The sequence below is a fragment of the Castor canadensis genome, chromosome 5 (genome assembly GCF_047511655.1).
Source record: "Castor canadensis chromosome 5, mCasCan1.hap1v2, whole genome shotgun sequence".
Classification (NCBI taxonomy): domain Eukaryota; kingdom Metazoa; phylum Chordata; class Mammalia; order Rodentia; family Castoridae; genus Castor; species Castor canadensis.
This window is the reverse complement of record NC_133390.1, coordinates 165,198,122-165,219,349: the sequence shown is the minus strand read 5'-3', so window position 1 is coordinate 165,219,349 and position 21,228 is coordinate 165,198,122. Positions and strand designations below refer to the sequence as shown.

The 21,228-nt window shown below is 43.2% G+C and overlaps 1 protein-coding gene across 11 annotated transcripts in view; it reads left to right on the top strand.

The window, feature by feature from the left end:
* The window catches only part of Ptprt (protein tyrosine phosphatase receptor type T), a 1,025,960-nt gene that overhangs the window by 741,935 nt on the left and 262,797 nt on the right, over positions 1-21,228 (top strand). For all 11 annotated transcript variants that reach the window (XM_074074791.1, XM_074074788.1, XM_074074793.1 and 8 more), the window contains exons 10-11: positions 16,710-16,911; positions 18,285-18,387. In XM_074074791.1, coding sequence (XP_073930892.1) covers positions 16,710-16,911; positions 18,285-18,387 — 305 coding nt within the window. The remainder of the gene's footprint in view (positions 1-16,709; positions 16,912-18,284; positions 18,388-21,228) is intronic.

Below are 21,228 nucleotides of genomic sequence, written 5' to 3'. Positions count from 1 at the left end.
GTCATGGGTTTGTGCACTCTGGCATGAGCTGAAGCAGTCACATTCAGCAGCACAAGATTAAAATTAAGGACAAAGATGTCAGCCCTTCCAGTCAGTTCTCACCATAAGGTCTGTCCCAGTGGCTAATGTGCATGACCTTCAGTGGCCCCATCCCCATTCCACTCAGACTAGATACCTGAGTCTTACAAAGACTCACAAAAGTCTGAGGGTTGTCGTGCCTCTGACTCCCAACTCTCCCTCCCCTGCCCGGCCCCCGTTCCCTCCCAGAAAGCTTTTCTCTTAGATATCCACTTAGCTGGTTCATGCCTCCATGAAGTCCTTGCTCAAGTCTCACTTTCTCCATGAGGCGTATTTAATTTTGCACCTTACATCACTTTCCCCAGCACTCCTTATCCCTCACCTCACCCTGCTCTGCTTTCTACTTTCCTAAGAGCACTCTTCATCTGCTAATATGCCAAGTGAATGGCGTGTCTGTCATACTGAAGATTATCATTTTCTCCCCTTTTCTTAGCATCCTGGCAACTGGAAGTTAAGCTGCAGGAGGGCAGGGATCTTTTTTGGGTTGTTCATAACATATTCAAGTGACTGAAATTATGGCTTGTGTATACTACTGCTTGGTAGATATTTGTTGACTCTATGGAAGAGTCTATGGTTTTCCCCCTATTCTGCTGTTGTAAATCCTGATCTGACTGATGTACTTAATATCATACTAAGTGCTTGGCATTTCCAAGGCCTCCTATATACATGAACACATTTCAACTTCATGACAAACCTTTTTTCTGATAATGGAGCTGAGACTTGTTGAAGGCCACCCAGATGCTAAGCACCTATCTAAAATCAGCCCTGCACACCAGGAGCAAATCCACATTGCTAAATTGTTTATAATCCAAAACTTCTCTCTTTGCTTTCTTTCAGCCTTTAGTGATACAATTTGAACCAATTCCTTTCTATTCTGAACCCCCCTCCTAAACAAAAGATGGGGAGAGAATGTATCTATAATGAAACACAATAATCCAAGAAATGTATGTGGCAGGGAAGAAAAAAAGCAGTTAAAATCCCAAGGCCATTTTCCTTTCCAGTTTTGTAGTTTTGTTTCTCCCTACAGTGGATGCCTAATGAGGCATGGCTCTGGAAGGCCAGGCAATCAGACCATTCATGTTGTAGGTTTCACTCTGCAATCCCCAGCAATTCAGCACGTTTGTGCAGTAAATTCTGCTCACATGTACTGTGGAGTCAGTGGAATGGCGGGAGATGCTGAGAGTGGGAGCCAATGTTGTCTGACATCAGCACACATGTTCTGACAGCACTATACAGAGGCAGAATTGCAAGGTAAGTGGAACAGAGGTTCCATCAGGCATTCTTGGTAAATCCTGGATGACCCCTGGCATTGCCTTCAGGGGCATGTCTCACTCAGGTAGGAAAGAAGAAATAACTGGACAGAGATGACAGAGTTGACAGTGTCACAACAGAGCTTCTTGGGAGCCACCAGTGCAGACGTGGGTCCTATTGACAAGTGGGAAAGGGTGGAATGAGAAGAGAAGTAAGCGGCTGAAACTCTCAGGAGCTGGGGCATCAGATTTATATGTCTATCTGTGATGTGCACTGGCTTTTAAAATGGGAAGAGAACCACTTAGCTCACATCTAGCAGCCTTCCTATTCTGAGGGAGATGGGAACAGGGAGCAGGAATTGTTGGAGCACGTAGCCTGTCTCTGTGCAGAAGATAACAACCATGGGAATTGCCCTTCTGAGAGTGGGCACTCAGGGGAGGAAGAGAGGCCTAGCCTTGGTGTAGGGGACCTGGGATGTCCCACAAGGGTATCTTTTGTCCCTTGGTATCAATTAGGTGTCTAGTAAAAGAGGGAAGGCACTGAAGCTGTTGCCTACAAGGTCTTGCTGCTCTGGCAAGGCTGAAGGATGGAGCCCCTGGACTCCTCTACAAGAGCTTTGGGAAATTCCCTGAGAGCAGCTCCAATTCAATTCTGAGGAATGCATCAGAAGCAGCAGTACAACTATGACCTTAGCATCTGCCTCTCTCAGCACCACTGGATGCTTTCCCACAAGAGCTGCATGCACTTTTTAGTCCACAGACAGAAACTGGAGGCTCAGGGTGTCACAGCTTGCTCCAGACCATGCATTTTTAGCAGGGGTATCCCTATCACCATGCCCCAGAGGTGAAAAATGGTGCCTGTGGTAGTAGTGGGGGCAGGAAGTAAAAAAATCTTCTTTTCTTAGGATACGTACAATATGCATAAAGCATACACACAGCTATACATAAGTGTGTATAGCCCATATTCACCTCTCCATATGCAGATTTGCAGAGTCTACACACAGTTTTACAGATAAACTATACATAGCTATCCGAATATATAGAGAGCACATAAACACCTAAATAGCATATCTTAGGAATTAAAATTCATGGGACCACAACAAAGAAAAAAGTTTTAGGAGGTGGTAATGAAAAATAAAGAAAAGAGTAAAAAAGTTGAGAATCCCTGGTCTATATCCACACTGTCAAGCCACCAGCTCTGCCTGTGGCCCCTGAGCACTGGAATGTGGCAATGTGGCTAATCCTAGTCAAGAAATGCTGCTGTGTAGATTGCAAACCAGATTCCAAACACTTAGCAGAGAAAACCACACACAAAGTAGCTCCTTGATAATTGTTTTATTTATTGCATGCTGAAATAATAGCATTGTGGCTATTTTGGACTAAGTAAATAAATTACTCAAATTGACTGCACCTGCTTCTTTTTCCATTTTTTATGTGGCTCCTAGAAAACATAAAATCTCAAATGAGGCTCACATCCTTTCTAGTGGGCAGTGCTGCTCTGCAGGACCACCTGCTGAGGGTGATGGTCCCCAAGTCTTCTGTCTCCCTCTGCATGCTGCTTTGTTATCTGGTAGCTGGACCTGGAGAAGATAGTTGGACCTGGAGAAAAAACACTACTGTGCAGCCTTTTTATGCCTCTTAACTTCTCTGAGCCTCACTTTTCTCTGCCCTAGTCTCCTCTGAGCACCGTGGAAATGGAGAAACTTCATCCAGCTGTGAGCTTCTACTTTGGACCCAGCTGTGAGCCTGGGGCCACTGCAGAATAGAAGCCTGTGGGTTCCCCTAAAACTCACTTCACCAGAAATGATAGTTCTATAAATAGTGATGTCACCTGCTGTGTGTCTGCTTCTAGGGAAATACTAGAGGCAAAGTTAGAAAAAGAGGTCTTCTAACTCAAGATCAGCAGGTTAGAAAGAATGTTAGATGAATGATCATTTTAACCAAGGAAGGAGAAAAACAAAAATTCTCATTTCTTCTTGGAAGGAGGAGATATATTCCCCCAAATAGGTTTTTACAAAACCTTCCCATGATAAATGAGGACTAATAAAACATCTTACAAATGCTGTTCTGCTGGATGGAATTGATGCTCAGATCTCCAATAGGCGCAGCCCTTTCATTCCTTTCCTAATGCTTAATGTAGGGGGGAGAAAATCAATTCTATTTTAATTTCATGAGAAAAATGCTCAATGAAAGAAAAATGCAATAGAGTGAAAATTCAGCCTGCAGCCCTCCACTGACCCAAAATGTGTGATTATGTGATCAATGGATTTCTCCTTAGGAAGGCCTCTCAAATCTGCCCCCTGACTTTGTCTCAGACAAGGAGGCAGCAAGTTCCAAGCTTGTCAAAGAAGCCCTCAGGGGTGTTGGGAAAATCAGTCCAGTCTCAGGTCCTCTAATTTTCCCTACTCTCTAAAGTCACGTCCACCCCAATTCTCTTTAATTTTGGCCTCTGTGTTCCCACCTCTCTAAGCAAGAGCTCTCCCTCTTTCTCTGAAGTCCTGGCATATCTTCATTCCAGGATCCTTCAAAAAACTGATTCCCAGAGCAGTTTCAGGTCTCCCAGGCTATAGAACTGGACACTCTTCCTGGTGACAGCAGAACACAGATTTAAGAAGACAGATCCTAGTTTCACATTGCCTAGCTTTGTCTCTAACTAGAGGTGAGAATTCTGCAAAGTTATTTCCCCTAAACCTTAGTTTCCTCATCTGAAAACTGGGAATAGGAATGGCAGTAGTATTATAAACTTAAGAAGATAAAATAAATAATTCATAGAAAGTGCTTGGCAGGATGCATGGCAAACAAGGAGTGGTAATAAATGCTCACTTACATTGTTATTATTGTAATACAAATGGACCCAACTTGATGGTTCCACTTATGATATTTTGATTTTACAATGATGCAAGAGGTAACCCATATAACCATTCTGTTTTCACTTTCAGTAGAGCATTCAATAAGTTACATGAGATAATCAACACGTTATTATAAACTAGGATTTGTGCTTCATGATTTTGCCTAACTGTGGGCAAGTATTCTGAGCGCATTTAAGATAGGCTGGGCTAAGCTATGATATTCAGTAGGTTAGGTATGTTAAATGCATTTTCAATTTATGATATGTTCAACTTACAAGGGATTATTGGACTGTAACCCCATCGTAAATTGAGGAGCACTTGTAATTACTACAAAGACATGAGGAACAGAGGGTTGGGCTTTTGACTTCTGACCCTGTGGTTCCAATGATTCCAGATTATCCAATCAGTGAGATTTAGCATCTATTTTTGTCTGTTCTCTTTGTAAAAAGAAGTAATTTTAGACACAGAAAAGTTGTGACATTTGTATGGAGAATTTCCATATTCCCACTGTCCATATTCCCTGAATATTAGCATCTTACAGAACCAGAGCATGTGGTTGAAGCCATTAACATTGATGAATACTACAGACTACCAGATTCTGAATATGCTAATCTGCGGGCCCTACTTGAATTCCACTAGGTTTCTTACCAATGTCCTTTTTCCAGTACATGATCAATCCTGTCTCTCACTTAGGTATTTCTACTCTTCAGTCCCCTCCCATACGGGACAGCTCCTCAGTCTTTCCTTATCTTTTATGACCTTGGCACTTTTGAAGAATACTCATCGGTTATTCTGTAGATTGTCCTTTAGATGGTTCTGATATTTTCTTACGGTTGTATTGAGATTATTCATTTTTGGCAAAAAAGTACTACCCAAGTGTTATGCCCTTCTCAGAGCATCTTATCGAGAGGCAATTGAGGGCTATATTTCTCATTACTACTGATGTGAACTTTGATCACTTGGTTATGAAGTAACACAGGACTGTTAGCATGGCTCAAGTGGTAGAGTGCCTGCCTAAAAAGCACAAAACTCTGAGTTCTAACACCAGTACCTCCAAAAAGAAAAGTTTTGTGTATTTGTTGAGTATCTAGTGTGTTTCCCATTTTAGACACAAAAGGGAGTAAAATATTATTTAAGGTCTTGAGAAACCCTCAAATCTAATGGGCAAATGATATTCTAGGTACTTCTGTTGGATAACAAACCACCCCAAAATGTACTGGCATAAAACAACCTTATTCGGCTTATAGATTCTGTGGGTCCAAAATCTGAAAGGATATAGCAGGGCTGGCTTTTTTCAGCCTCACAATGTCTTCCCAGCTAAGAAGACATTGTGAGAAGCCAGGGTGACTACACAGCTGAGCACTGGAGTCACCTGTTGGCTGTTGGCTTCCTCCTGATTGATCTGGGGCTGGAAGACTGGACTCAGCTGGGCTGTGGCCTGGAGCATCTATACCTGGTCTCTTCCTGTGCAGTGTGCTTTCTCACACATGACTGTTCCAGGGAGTCAGATTTTTACACAGCAGCTAAGACTCTATAGACATGAGTGTCCTGTGGACAAGGCAGAAGCTACAGTCTTCCACAGATTAGTCTTAGAAATCACACATCTCTGCTTCCTCATTCTCTTACTCAAAGCAGTCACAAGTTCTATGAAAGTCAAGATGGGGGACATAAACTCCACCTCTTGATGGGAAGAATGTCAAAGGGTTTGTGGCCATTTTCAACCGCCTATATTGGGAAAAGTATCAAAAGGACTTTCTCCTTATATGGATTTGCAAACTCAGACCCAAGAAGACAAAAGCTTCACCAGGTTGGGCCTCATTAATTATTAAGTGTAGAATTATTGAGCAATAGCTACATGCTAGGCAGATGTGGACCTGGCTTTCAGGGGATGCTTTCTAAGTCTGTCCTTGGGGAGGCAGGTTCAGAGAGAACCATGACAAAGCCTTGAGATCTGACAGACTCGGGACCCCATAGCCAATCTCCCTACCCCTAGAAACTGGTTACCCAGGTAGAGCAGAGCCAAGGTGAGATGGCAGGGTGGGTGGTGGGATGGAGAATGTTGAAAATTAGCATCAGAATGGCCTCATTTCAAATTCCAATTGTACCACATCAGTATTTGTTACATATTTGTTGTTAATCCTCATTTATTCAGTAAAAGACTCCTGCTCTGTGCCAGGCTGCATGCTTGGCAGACATTGCAATAGAATAAACAACACCCAGGTTCTGCCTTCAGTGAAGGATCTCTCCAGGCTATCTCTGCCAGGAAAGCTGGTGGTGTGGTCCCAGGGAGCACAGTCATGGGATTATTTGATTCTCTCACATGCATGCCTGAAGTCGACTGAAAAGAAATCAGTCATACAATTTAGCAATTTAACCAGGTTAAATTTAGCAAAATAGAAATCAGTTGAGGGAGAAGTTCGACGGCATGCTGCTTATATTCAGAAACCCAAGAAGTATTGCTGTGCAGGCTAAAAGCCAATGGGAATATCACTAGACAGACTCATTAAGCAAGAAGGTTTCTGTGAAAATGACAAAATCATAGCACCCTGGATACCCCAGCATGAGATTAAAAGCTGAAAGGAGGTTTAAGCTTCATATTATTAAATTGCATTATGACAGTTTAGGAAGAAAGAGCTTAGAGCCATCTGAGGTGATGGTGGCCCTATTAGGGATTGTGACTGTGTCAAACTGTAGGAGTGTCCTACATGTGGGGCAGGGGAGGGGAAGTGAGGAGATGGAAGTAGCCCAGTGCTAAGGTCTGCAGGACAGGAGATGCTGGCAGACAGAATAGCTATTGACATGAACACATTCACCTGAAGTCTGTCGGAGAGCTGAGGGGCAGATGGTGGTTTAGGGAAGAGAAGGGTGTGTAGGAAGCACAAACATGTTAGTTCTCATTATCATCACTTGCCAGCCAAGCTTGTAGTTTTGGTTGTTGGATGGTGAGGGCTAATAACCCTGGGCCAGCTGGAATCTCAGCTTGCTTGCTTTATCTCTTTGCTTCTTTTTATTCTCTCTTTCTCCCTCTTTCCCTTCCTTTCTTCTTTTTTCATTGTTTGGCCTCAGAGTCACTAGAAAATGAGCTGAAGTCAGAGAACAGAATTGCTTGGAATTAAGCAAAATCCATGCTAGACAAAGAAGCTGACTTCCCTTTGTGTACCACCTCTGATCCATGGGGACCACATAGACAAGAACCATCATCTCACAGAGAGGCAGCAAGACTGTCCTGGCAGCAACCATGCATGTGTGTGTCCCTGGGTTGGCAGCACTGAGGGAGGAGGGAAGCCCAGGCACAGCCACCAAACCCTTGGACTGGAACTCTGACCCTAAGCTCAGTTTTGGGAATCAATGAAGCCTGGAACACACTATGCAGAGTCTTTGCTATTGTGTGCAGTCATTTTCAGAGCATTTGGTCTGGTGAGACTACAGAATAGAGCCTTGAGCACTCAGCTTTTGGTAAGTGATGGGCATCAGAAGCCAGAAACCTAGACTCTAGTGTTCATTCCTCTTCCAGGCTGAGACTCAGACTCTTCCCCTCCTGAGTGACAGTAACATCAGGACCAGTCCTGTGAAGACATTGCAGGTCTTCCCAATGGTTTCTGGCTTAGAAAGTGCCTCACTCAGGTATGGTGCCACACGTTGGCTCCATCTCATTCCTGCTATTCTAGGGACCTCATCTTTCTTCATCCAGAACTCCACAGCTCTCAGGTTCTCCCCTACCCTCATCCCTTCCAGTGTCTGGTGTAACCTAAGTCTTAGTTGTTATCTGCCATTTGAAGAGCAAGATCCTCCCTCTAGTTAGTTCAGTCCTCTATTTTTGCCTGAGAATGGACTGCTCCAAATGCAGCACACACAAGCATCACTTGCAGAGTTTGCTAAACACAGATTCTGACCCCAGCAGGGATGTCACATTACTGTTGCCTAGCTTGCACACTGCACAAATTCACATCACTAAGGGGATGAGATCTATTAAATGCTGGGCTGTGTCTAGGAGGAGACATCTGTGTGGCACTAAAAACATCATTTTCTTCTCACAAAGGCACTCTCAACTCACTAAGGTGCAAGGGTCTGGGATTTGAAGGGGGACCAATAACTTTTTTTCTAATTTGCACAAGAGCACTTCATAAGCCTCAGTGATCCTGCCTAAGAACACCTCTCCATCCTCCTCTTCCTTCTCATTTGTCAGTCTCACATTCATCCTTCCTGCCCCCTTTCACCTGGTGAACACCTTCATACTCTATGGGTAAGGCTTCCTGGTCCAGAGACTCATCAATTTTCTTTACTATCTACGTCCAAGATCACCTTCCCTTCCTTCAGAGTGATACTTTTTTTTCCCCTTGCAGTACTGGGGATCCAAGCCAGGACCCCACACATGCTAGGCAAGTGCTTCACCACTGAACCATATCCCAGCTCTGGAGCAGCGATCTTAATGCCCTTTCCCCACTCCTTCCTGTGAACCATACCTCCCACCCTCACTGGACTGCAAGTTTCTGAAGACTCAGTGCTCAATGCATGCCAAACACAGAAGAGCTCAATGGATATTTGTTGTAGATTCTGTGCTGCAGCTACAAAGACTCACACAGGTGCCAAACCCTGGCCTGCCAATTTCTGTTATTTCTTAAACATTTTATTTTGAAATGATTTTATACAGAAGTTGCCAAAAATAGTACAGAGAGTTCTATATCCTGTATGCAAACTTCCCCTCATGTTAACATCTTCCGTAGCGCAGTGTATTTATCAGAACTAAACATTCCCGTTAGTGTATTACATTGACTAGAGTCCAGACTTTTTTTGGATTTTCCCCATTTTTCTACAGAAAATGTCCTTTTTATTCTTCCAGTTTCCCAAGTAGCAGTTAGTTGACTTGTCTCCTTTTTCTCTAATCTGTGACCATGTCTCCTCATTCCTTCTGGTCGTTCCTTCTCTTTCTAGGACCTTGACACTCTGTGGGAGTGCTGATCAGGACTCAGTCTGGTTCTGTCTGATGTTCCTCATTAGTGGACTGAGTTATGGGGCAGAGCACAGAGAGCACATACCTGGTCATCACATCATGTCAGGGGCATATCATCTCCATGTGACTCTTTTCTGGTGCTGCTAACCTTGATCACTGGTTAAGGGAGTATTTGCCAAGTTTCTCTACTTTCAAGCTGCTACCTCTCCCCCTTTCAATGCTCCATTCACTCAAAGTGAGTCACTTGATCCAGCCTGTACCCAAGGAGAGGAAGAATCAGGGAAAAGCATCAAAGTATTCCTGATTTTATGGCAAAACCACAAGAGTAAGGAATAATCTTGGGGGGGCTTTAAGGTTATGCAAATGTTTTCTCTTTAGTTTCACCCCTCAATTTTGGCATTTATACATAGACCCACCCACAGCCCAGTCACTGTGCCACCCAGTGGTGACTTTCTGGTTACCTCCAGCTTGCCCTTTCAGGAGGCTTTCCTTGACACAGCTGCCCTTCATAGTTCCTCTATTTTATCCCCTTTGTCTTCAAAATTGTCAGCCTTGGCTTCCCAGTTGAATCTCCTGGGTAGCTTTAAAAATGTATCAATATCCCAGACCTTCTATCTAGAGAGTAGAGAGTCTGATATTACTGGTGTGGGATGAGACCAGTTATATCAGACTCTTTGGAATTTTTTTTAAAGTTCCCCTGAGAATTCTATGTTCCCCCAAGGGTTTAGGACCACTGACCAAGCCTAAAATTCTCACAACTTTGCTGGAAGTCTCTCTCTCTCTCTCTCTCTCTCTCTCTTTCTCTTTCTCTCTAATTGTTTCTCCCAAGAACTTATCTTCCCCAAGAACTTGGCCCTCTGAAATTTCCATTTCCATCAATGTGCTTGGTCCCCAAACCAGGAACTGTGTCTGCTTCATCTGTCTCACCCTCCCCAGAGCCCAGCATAGAGTGCAGCAGGAAAAGGGTTCTCAGGGAGCTTTGCTGGGTTGAGAGGGCGAATCAGTCTTGGTAGAAGCAGAAGCAGCAGCTGACTATGCACGGAAGTTCAGGACCCTATGTGCTTTTACTGGCTACAGTTTTAGAAACACCAGGAGCAGCAGTGCAAGTGTCAGTCATAATCACTTTTCTGTTGTCGCACTAGTGCTCAGCTCTCTAGGAAAGGGGGCATCATGGCCAAGAAGTCTGGCACACGCACTGCAGGTATCTGTGCATCCCACTGCTCTTCTGGAAGGGCATGTTCATGTTGTATTTTTAAACTGGAAACCAAAGAGCCAATACTATGCTTTCTAGCAAGAGGAGAAAATCTTGAACTAGTTTCCTTCAGCATTGCTTGCTCTGAGGCCACCCAGATGGCAAAGACCATGGTGGATCCAAAAATGAAGAGATTAATTTAACCTGATGTTTTGAGCTAAAAGAAAAGAACTGAAGCCTTTATCCAATAAATAGGCCATGCCTGTCTATTTTACCTGCGGTCTTGTTAAAACTCTGTACTACTGAGACTTTCAGAATATAAGCTAGAAACCTTGGAGAAGAGCAGGAGCAAATGGAGAGGGGAAGTGTGTGATTTAGGGTGCTGGCCGTGCTAAAGGTTTAGGATGAAGATAAGTGTAGTAGCAGGGAGGAGGTTGCCAAGCTTTGGAGGATGCTTCTAGAGCATCAAGGAGGTCTAGACTCAGTTTACATGGGCATTGATAACAGCTACTGCTGTTATTGTTTCCTCAACTTTAGTTTTTTTTTAATTTCTATTTAATCATTGGTTTAATACTACCTTGCCTTTGATCTTGATGTGTACATGAGACTCATATTTTTACCTAAATCTATATAAATGTGTAACAAAAGTACTTAGTTACCTTGATAAAACCATACCTGATCTCCTCAATTTGGAATCATCTCTTTGGAACTAATCTCTGCAAATGAATCTGTGGTCCTGTCAGCCATCTTCTGTCATACCAGGGCCCTGACATTTATGCACCAGCCAAGAGCAGGACAGTGGGGAGGCAGAGGCAATGGAGACCTCTTCAATTGTCTCCCTGATGCTGCCTCATTCCAGTCCACATGGTCACTGTGTCCTCTCTTGGCTGCAGCTGCTCTTTTAAGGAATCCACACCGTTCTTCTTTTAGAACTAAATGAGATGATTTTTATGCAAAGCCCCCTCCAGTGCTGGAACATGTCATGCACTCCAAATGGTGTTTTGCCATGCCTGCATCCTCCAAGCAGGCTTGTAAGGCTGGTTTCTGGGGGCTGGCTTCCCTTGTTCTTGATCTGGTCTCCTTTTTCTCACCTCCTCCCCGAGCCTCCACACCCTCCCTCAACCTCAGAAGCAGAATCAGCACCTCTGCACTTCCTGAACAGACCTTGTTGGTTTTACCCAGATCTGGCCAGAATCTGCAGCACAGCACAGGCCATTCCGAGCATGTTCTGGAAGCTAGCGGTCCTTTCTGGTGGGCCCTTTAAGGGAAGTTTTTCCCTTCCATTCCCCCAGGAGCCTTACTCCAACACAAAGGAGCTGTCTTTTAGGAGTAAAGAAGTTGAGTCACTCTGCGACATAAACTGAAATGGAAAGAAAATTAGAATTTTTATTTTACCCTTGAAGACACAGAGAAGCAGACACAGAGAAGTTTAGCAAATTGTTCAAGCCATATAGCTAATTTAATCTCTCGTTTGTGCATGCATTGGTAGGAAATGTTGAACGAAGACCAGATAAGGTCCTTGCTCTCTTAGAATGTAAAGTCAAGCCCAGGGTTGTGGAGAGCAGATTAAAGCCTATGACAACTGGACACATGCAAGGTGAGATGCAGCCCACCTGCTTTTCTGAGATTGGCACAGCCCCGGAAGCAGAACAGCTATTTTTCAAGTTGTTTGTGTTCAGAAAAGCAGGAACACAGGTTTTTCCTGTTACTATGTCATGCCCCCGCCATAGCCACTGCTGCATCCCATTTACTGCTGTTTATAAAAGACCCCTGAAGGCAGAAGAGGGGCTTTTGCTTTTGGCTTGGGCTTGGGCTTGGGCTTTTGGCTTTTGCTTTGGGACATGAAGCTTTTTGCCTTTGGCTTTTGGCTTTTTGGTGTGGGAAGCTTTTGGAAGGGAAAATAATTACTGAAGGGAAAAGAACTGCTAAAGGGAAATTGCTGAAGGGAAAAGAATGGCTAAAGAGGGCTTGATAGAAAATCTGTACTGAGAACTTTAACATAGGCCTTTAGAAAAGCTAAGCTCACATGGGACAGAGCATGTCTAAGGAAAGAGGTTTTAAGCAAAGTTTTAAAGAAGACTTTAGAAGCAAGATTTTAAAGAACTGCAAAGAGTAAGGCCTTAAAGAATAAAGATAGAGAAAAGAAGCAATGAGGGTTGTGCGTCTCCACCTGAGCACCCAACACACAAGACCCCACTTTCTGTCTGTCTGTCTATCCTGTGTCTTTTCTGAATCTCTAGTCGCCCCCAGTTAGCTCCATTTAGGTTCAGTAACAACAAGGAGCGAGAGAAAAAAGCTCACTCCACAGGGTCAATAAACTTTTCCTATAAAGTATGCTTCACCATGAGGTCTCTGACTCAGCTACTTAGTTCTACTGTTGTTACATGGGAGTAACCACAGACAACAAACATGATGGATTGGATTTGGCTTGTAGACCATATTTTGTCATTTCCTGGGCTGTAGCAAAGGGACTCACTGGTGAAATAATTGCATGGTTAAATGTAAAGTCAGCCAACCAAGAGATATGTTTCTTTGGGAACATAAAACAGGAGTAACCGAGAGTCGCAGAAGGTGCTCATGTACAGTGTCCTTTTAAGTAAGGTCTAAAGATAATGAGTCACCACTTAGGCTAAGAGGAGACATGGGAAGGAAGGAAGTTTTTCAAGATGACAGAACAGCCGATGCAAAATGCCCATGGCAAAAAGAACCATTTAAAGTACTGAAGTGGAATTTCATGGAGAGAGAAGAGAGGGCAGGAAAGGCTAGTTCATACAACGATCTGATTAAGACCACAGGACAGGATGCACTCTTAGTCTGAGAACTATGGGAACCCATTTTTTGTATGACGCCATTGGATTTTTGTTCGAAAGTGCTCACTCTGGTTTTTAGTGGGGACCTCACTCTTAGCCATCAGAGTAAGAAAAGGAGGCATCCTTGAGCTCTTTGCTTTAGGCAGAGCCCATCCCTGAAGCCCCAAGCTGACATGCAGCTCAGCACCCTCTTCCCCACAAACAATTTGCTTTATGTTTGCTATTCTAACAAATCTACCCTTTGCTCCACTTCCAAATGAAGAGTCATATTGCATTATGCATTTATGGCCACAGCTCCATCCCATTCCATTTTTCTCACCTTTCTTCTTTCCCTTCCCAGCCTGATCCCCCTCTAACTTCGTAAAACTTGCAAGTTAAATTTTTCAAAGACTGTTTCTGACAAAGCAGTGGGAATTAGATTTGGTGAAGCCCTTCATAAAAAATTGAAGACATGCTATATTAACATACATTGATTTATTCATAGTGTTTCATTACAAGTAAGTGAGGATCCTGTAATACCAGAAAAGGTTAGGAGAGCAGGGGAGCACGCTATATTATATTGACAGCTCTGTGGAAATTGAGTCGCTTTTGGATTGAATTTGGAGTGCAGGAAAGAAGCTAGCTGGTAAATAAGGCATGAGTTTTACCTCCCAGGGTCTGTATATCAATGTGGTGCCACCAGCCTAGGCAGGGGGACTGGGACCAAATTTTGAGAAAATACAGAGACATGTCTTCCCCACCAGTGTGCTGGGGTTCATGGCCACAGGCACAACTCTAAGCATCTCCCCTCTTCTGTTGCTAGGAAACCAGAATCCCACCATACACTTGCCCCACTTGCCCTCCACTCTGAAGTCACCCTGGACTTTGCTCAGTGCAGCCTTTTCTTACCTCAGGCTTTTTGCCCAGGTGGCTCCCTCTGCCTGGAACCTACAGGGCTCTCCCTGACTCCGCACCATCCTTCAGGTATCAGTTCTGTTCTCTCCTGTGATATCTCCCAAAACACTGTGTCTTGGTTTGGCATTGCTCAGGAGCAGAGAAAGGAAGGTAGCCCAATTACCTTGAATGTCACGTGGTGCTGAATCCCTCAGCAGTATCATGGGAAAGCAGCCTGGGGAGTTAATGAAGCAGCCCTCCTCAGCCACTGGGGGCACCAGAAAACCCTCAAGCACAGAGAGAGAGAAGGCTGCAGCACTTGCTTATGAGCAGGGCTGGGGTGGGCAGGTGTGACCAGAGGAAATGCCATGGACAGGCTCACCAGAGCAATCTAAAACTGGTGCATGCTTAGGCATGCCCATGTTCGTCAGTGCTCTGAATCCAGGCCAAGACTGACTTCTCATCTTGAGCCTGTGACATCAATCACTACACCACTAGTGTGTAATACATGTTTTGTACCACTGCTAGAAATAGCAAATTGCTTATTTATTTATATATTTATTAATCAGTACTGAGGTTTGAACTCAAGGCTTCATGCTTACTAGGCAGGCACTCTACTGCTTCAGCCACACCTCCAACCCTTTTTGCTCTATTTTGAAGATAAGAGACTTTCTTTGTGCCCAGGCCAACCTGGACTATACGTTTCCTATTTTACACTTTCCACAGTTGCTGGGAGAGAGGAACACACCACCACACCCAGCTTTTTTCATTGAGATGGGATCATGCAAACTTTTTGCCACAGCTGGCCTCAAACCACAATCTTTCTGATCTCATCCTCCCAAGCAGCTAGAATTACATGTATGAGCCACCAGTGCTGAGCTGCAAATTTCTTATTTTTGAAGTAGAGTTGGTTTTTCCCCTTTTGTCCTGGGTTGGCTGTCCAATAAGTAGAAGGAATTCCTGACAGAAGATAATGATGTAAGGTATCCATACAGCTGACTCCCCTATTTCTAGAATGGAAGCATGAGAAGAGAGGGCCTAACTTCTATCCATTTGGAGTCCCTCAGTGGCACACAGTGCAGAACCTGGAAAACAGGTGCATGCTGGAAACATTTGGGAAAGCGCAAACAAGCTGATGAATGCATGCATTCTTCCTCTAATGATCCATTCTGTAGGCCAAGCAGTACAGGGTAGAATAGCAAGCACAGGCTTTGAGTTAAGACCTGAATTTAGTCCAGCATCAATGTTAGACTATTGAAAAAGTGTGAGAATGCATGATTTACAACCACATGTGAAAACGTAGATGAATCTCACAAACATAATATGAAAAAGAAGACAGGCACAAAAGAGCACAAGCTGTAGGTTTCCATTTAGATCAAGTTCAAAAACAGGCAAAACTAGTTCATGGTATTAGAAGTCATATATTGTTGATCCTTGCTGGTGGAGAGGAAGAGAAGATTGGAAGGAGGCAGGAGAGGAAGGTCTTGGGTCTAAGAATGTTCTGTTTCTTCATTATACTTCTAGTTTGCAAAAATGCATTGAGCTGATGCTTCTCTGAATATATATCATATGTTAATAAAACAGTTTGATAAAACACAATAGATAAGACAAATAAACAAGACCTCCTACTAGGGTTGGGTATATAGCTCAGTGGTAGGAGCACTTACCTAGTAAAAGGTCCTGGTTTGATCTCTGACACTTAAAATAAAAATCCTGTCTATGCCACTTAACAACAGCAAAATTTAGACATATGGCTCTCAAATTGTGATCAATCGACAAAGGCAACACCTCACCACCAACTGTTAGTTATTTTCGCAGCAGGGTAAGTGTGGAAATTGAGTGAGCACTTTAAAACTTTTATACCTTGACATTGCTGTGACACCAACCTGTGTAATCAACGGACAGTGAGGTATTGCTCAGGCCCAGTATAGACAGGTTTGGTTAATACCTAACTCATAGGCTGCGTAAAGTGGGGTGTGGTCTTTGGGTTATTATAGTCTACAGTAGATTGGAAAACACAAAACTGGGCCTTCACTGTAGATAGTTTGAAAAGTGCTGATTTAATGTAAGTTATTTTCAGTTAAGCTGTAGCTTTTCCATCATAAAAATGAGAATAACTTTCCTGATTTCTCCTCAAGGTTTGGGGGAAGACCAACAAGATAAGAGAAAACACCATAATACAAATGCTATCCATGTGGAGAGTGGGACCCATGATTTGAATTTTTAACAAGTCTTCTAAACAATCTACATCTTATTTTTTTGGAAGTACTGTACTTTTGCTGGGTGGCTAGTCTGAATTAGGTATGCTGTAAGGGTTAAAAACCCACCAAATATTTAAGACATAAAATGAATAATAGAATATCTCACTAAATGTAATGTTGATCACAGGTCAAAATGGTAGTATTATGAATATATTGGGTACAACAGGATATATTATTAAAATTAATTCACTTTCTTACTTTAATGTGACTATTAGAAAACTTAAGATGATGCATGTGGCTTGCATTCTGATTCTAATGGATGGGATGCTCCAGGGTGTTGGCAGTGGAATATTCAGAGCTGGGGTGATCTGTGAGGTGGACAGAAGTATGTGACTCTGTAGAACTGACCCACCTAGCTCACAGCCTGCTTGGCTGTCCTCTCGAATGAGCTCCAGCTAGCTTTCTGCATGGATCATTTATGTGAGTTTGTTGTCTTGTCCTGCAGATAAACTACAAGGCTGTTGGCTCACTAGACCCAAGTGCTGACCTGTCCAGCCAGAGGGGGAAAGTGTTCAAGCTCCGGAACGAAACCCACCACCTCTTTGTGGGTCTGTACCCAGGTACCACCTACTCCTTCACCATTAAGGCCAGCACAGCCAAGGGCTTTGGACCTCCTGTGACCACTCGGATTGCCACAAAGATTTCAGGTATCTCTTTTAGAAAAGGAAAAGGAAGAACAGTTGACACCACAAAAACGGCAGAGTCAAATGCACTGTGTGATAGTGAAACAATTCTGTTGATGCAGTCCCTAGAGGGTTACTGCTGTGGTCTTACAAAGAAAATTAAAATTAATTGATGAACTTCTTAAAGTGTAAAAAATATATAAATTAGATAGCAGTTCACCAAATACAAATGACTTGCCACAGGACTGCATTAAATTGTGTGAACACACACAGACACACACATACACTCACACTCACACACTCGCTCACACACCCATGCACACAAACTCACACACACTCACACAAACATAGTGAGAGACAGCACATAAAAATTAGCTTGTACATTTATTTTCAGAAATGTTCTTTTTTCTAGTGCAAGGCACAGCACTGGTTCTCATGAAATGTCTGATGAATAAGAGAAAAAAAATGAATGAATGAATGTAACCAAGTCATAGTGGCCCAAGATTAACAAACTTCCTTAACCAACAGGGCTTCCTGCACCACTAGGCAGCATCAAAGCGGAATGATCTCAGAATACTTTTTTACAATCTTCATTTTTCAAAATACCTATGCAATTCTGGTCTATATACATGTGCATTTTTGCATAAACCATGATTTTTTTTGTAGCTTAATGTTTCCACTTATCCGTATCCCTGAAGCATTTCCCATGTTGCCACATTGCTTTCATTAGAATGTTCTGTGAAGTGGATGGACATAATTTAATTAAACATCCCCCAGTGGTTGGATATATTCAGTGCTTCCATGTTTTTGTAAAATAACGCTTCAAAAAGCATGTTACAAAATAAATAAAGTTTAAGTCATTGGTTGGGATTATAACTTTAGGATTAAATCCAGAAATTGAAACACTGAATTAAAAGGGATGAGGATTTTAGTAGCTCTTAACACAAATGGCTAAATTACCTTTACAATGGAGTAGATTTAGTTGTATTCCTAATGGTGGGGGAGAGGGTCTGATGAAAAAATAAAAGGTAGGAAAAGCATTCATCATTGCTGAATTTGCATCTAAATGTGTTTAACAAGGTTTACTGTGCTTTCACATCTTTATTAAGTCCTTATATTTCCTGTATTCATCTGTAGTCACGTGGGTGTGGAACTTTTCGATGCTTGCAAATTACTGTCCACATCTCTCCACTCTCTGCACTCTCTCCAGATTACTGTACCTTGAGGGAAACTGTAGGCAAATGGGAAGTCAGGGCTTCATATTCTGAAGGCTTCTAATGCTGTGGGGTTCTCATTTGCCCCCTCCTAGTCATCTGGAGGGTTTCTAAGGTTGGAGTTAAGGTAAGCAAAGTGTGGGAACTGTGGTAGCTCACCTCCAATCTCTTTTCCCTTCCCAGCTCCATCAATGCCTGAATATGACACAGACACCCCACTGAATGAAACAGACACGACCATCACCGTGATGCTGAAACCTGCCCAGTCTCGAGGAGCCCCTGTCAGGTGAGGAGGTTCTTCCTTTATTTGGAGTTTTCAGCTTTGCTTCTGTGTAGTACACATGCCTCTAGGTAAACCATGGGTGACACAGACTGGGATGGAAACTTCAGAAAATGAAGAGTGTCAGCAGTCCCCAGCCCAATTTAGAAGGGGGCTGGGAGCCAGGATTTTCTCAGCCCACAGTGGGGTGTTCACAGGGAACAGGCTGGGGAACCTATGCTGGTCTGGGAGAGAACTTTGTAAAACACAGGGTGGTAAGTTTAGTTAGTGGGGTTGAAAACCTGGGCATAGACTCTTGGCAAGAACACATTATCCACTGCCAGTAACAGACAGATAGGTATCAATTTGCTGGATTCTCCACAGGACCTTTTCAGAATTTATGAATGGGATGGTCCATTGTAGAGCCGTGGAGTGTTAGAGTACCATGGGAGTTCTGCCTTCAAGGTTATACTGCTGATTTTAACAGGAGTTTGTTGGAGATCAGGAGCATATGGGTGTCCAGACAGTAAGAGCTTCTAAGTAGCTAGGCTGACCAGTGTGAGTTCATAGTTGCTAGAATAATGGACATCTCTTAAACCAGCCACTGTTTGCACAAAGGCAGTGCTATTGACTGCTGGTTTTGCTCAGAATTCTAGGCAGCAGGACTTCAGCTCATTGAAATGAACAGAGTGTTGAGTGGAATAGGTTTCAGATTGGCTCAGTTCAGTTCAACAAGCATGCACTGAGTACCTTATATACCAAGAATGGGGTGTGGCATGGGCAAAAATTACTCATTCTGCACACATTTTTATTAAGCGCCCACTTTGTCTCAGGCAGTTCAAGTGGGATATGGAAATGAACAAGTCATAAATAAGTTATGAACATAAAGGAAGCCAAACTGTTATGGGGGAAACAGAAACATGAAGACAGACACATTTCGAATTATGGAGCTATGCACAGGTGGTTATGACAGCTCAGAGGAGTGAATTCCCAGTAGAGGTGACAATGAGGTATATCTCCAATGTCATATTAGATTTTACCTATGTTTCAAGTGTCCAGCATGAGCCAAGGCATGGAGGAAAGAAGCAACTGCTAGAATGGAAGCAGCCAGGCCTGGTTAAGTTTGCTTTAACCTAAAGTTCAAGATCAGAATGGTGGATGGGAATAGGGCATGTGTGAAAAGTTCAGACCTATTTGAGGGCCATGGGGAGCCACTGGAAAAGTGCATGTAGCAGCATCACTCTTTGAGTCCCTGGAGGCTAGAGGGCTAGCTTGGAAGGAGGCTTTTGAGATGGTCTTGTTCTTCATTTTCTAACCTATAATCCTGCTCTACCCAAAAATCATAGGCAGTCCAGCAGACAGATCCCCAAATGTGGAAGCTCCTGCCTAGTCCAAAGACTGGAGAACCCCTCTACCCACTAACTAGACCAGGTGAACCTGCCAGCCTCATAGTTATTTGTGGGGCATCTCACCATAACTTTTGTCCATCATTCTACATGGTATTTGTGCTAAGTCTGTCTTACCTGTGCTAAGCCAAAGCAGACACTGTCTCTTAAGTAAAATCAAGTTGCTAATAAATGAGAATATAGCACTCTCATTTAATTTTTCCCTGTACACTATGAGATATTATACTTATTGTCAGATAGAGAAACAGAGGTAGAGACGCTTAAAGTTATACAGACAATAAGTAGGAAAGCTGAGTGTAAATGCAGTACCTCTGGGTGTCAAATAATTTGCTCCACTTTGGCCAGCAACGCCTTACTCCCTATAATGATTCTCTCCTCTCATACAGCAGCACTGATTACTTTCAAAATCTTAGAAGTTTTCCCAAGTAGAAACGGTACAGCCAAGAGAAGGGAAGCATCTTGTTTAAGTTTGCACAGAATGTTAGCAGCTGATCCTGAGAAAGCCTAGATCTGACATCTCTAAACTTTTAATAGTATGCTCAGGCATCTAAGCCCATAAATCTATCAACAAAAAGACCTGGTCCAGTTGGCATCCCACTGTGTAGCCTCCTGGTGGGTGTGGATTTAGTCCAGCTCCTCAAAGTTCTCTGACTGTCTGTGGGGTCATGGGAAGTGTGTGAATTTGGTATTTGGAAGAGTGTGAACCTGGATTTAAATTCTGCTTTAACACTGCTGTATGACATCAATGCTTGATCTCTCTCTCTCTCTCTCTCTCTCTCTCTCTCTCTCTCTCTCTCACACACACACACACACACACACACACACACACACACACACACACACACTTTCTCTCATCCATAAAGCATGAACGAAAACTATCTCACCAGGACTGATGGTAGGTCTGCCTGACCCCCAGAGACCAAATCTCCCCCACCTTGCAGCAAAGGTGTCCAAGCAACACAAACTAAAATGCTTGGGAAAACTTTCCCAGTTCCCACAAACGGAGGCCCTTCTATTTTCCCTCTAAGCCTTTTAGTTTGCACACCTGTTTAAAAAGCTCACACATCCTAAGACTACAGTAAATTATGAGACAGGAGAAAGTATGGAAGTGGCTTAGCAGCAATGAGACTCACAGCCATGGGTGTTCATCCCTTGGTTCTGGTTTACCCCTTCCCCTAAAACAGTCTTTTGTTGCTGTGGTGATGATTGAAATCAGGGCCTTGTGCATGCTAGGCAAGAGCTCTACCACTAAACTACATCCTGAGGCCCCAAAAGGTGAGTCTTAAAAGACCCTACTAGCTTTTGTTTAATGAGAAAATACTTTGTGCCTGATGCTGAACACAGCACTATCTACATCCTCACAGCATTTCAGTAAAAATCTCCCCATTATGCAGATGTAGCAATTGAGATAAACGTAAGATAAGTGAGTTGACCTAAGCAACGAAACAAACAAATGGGACAG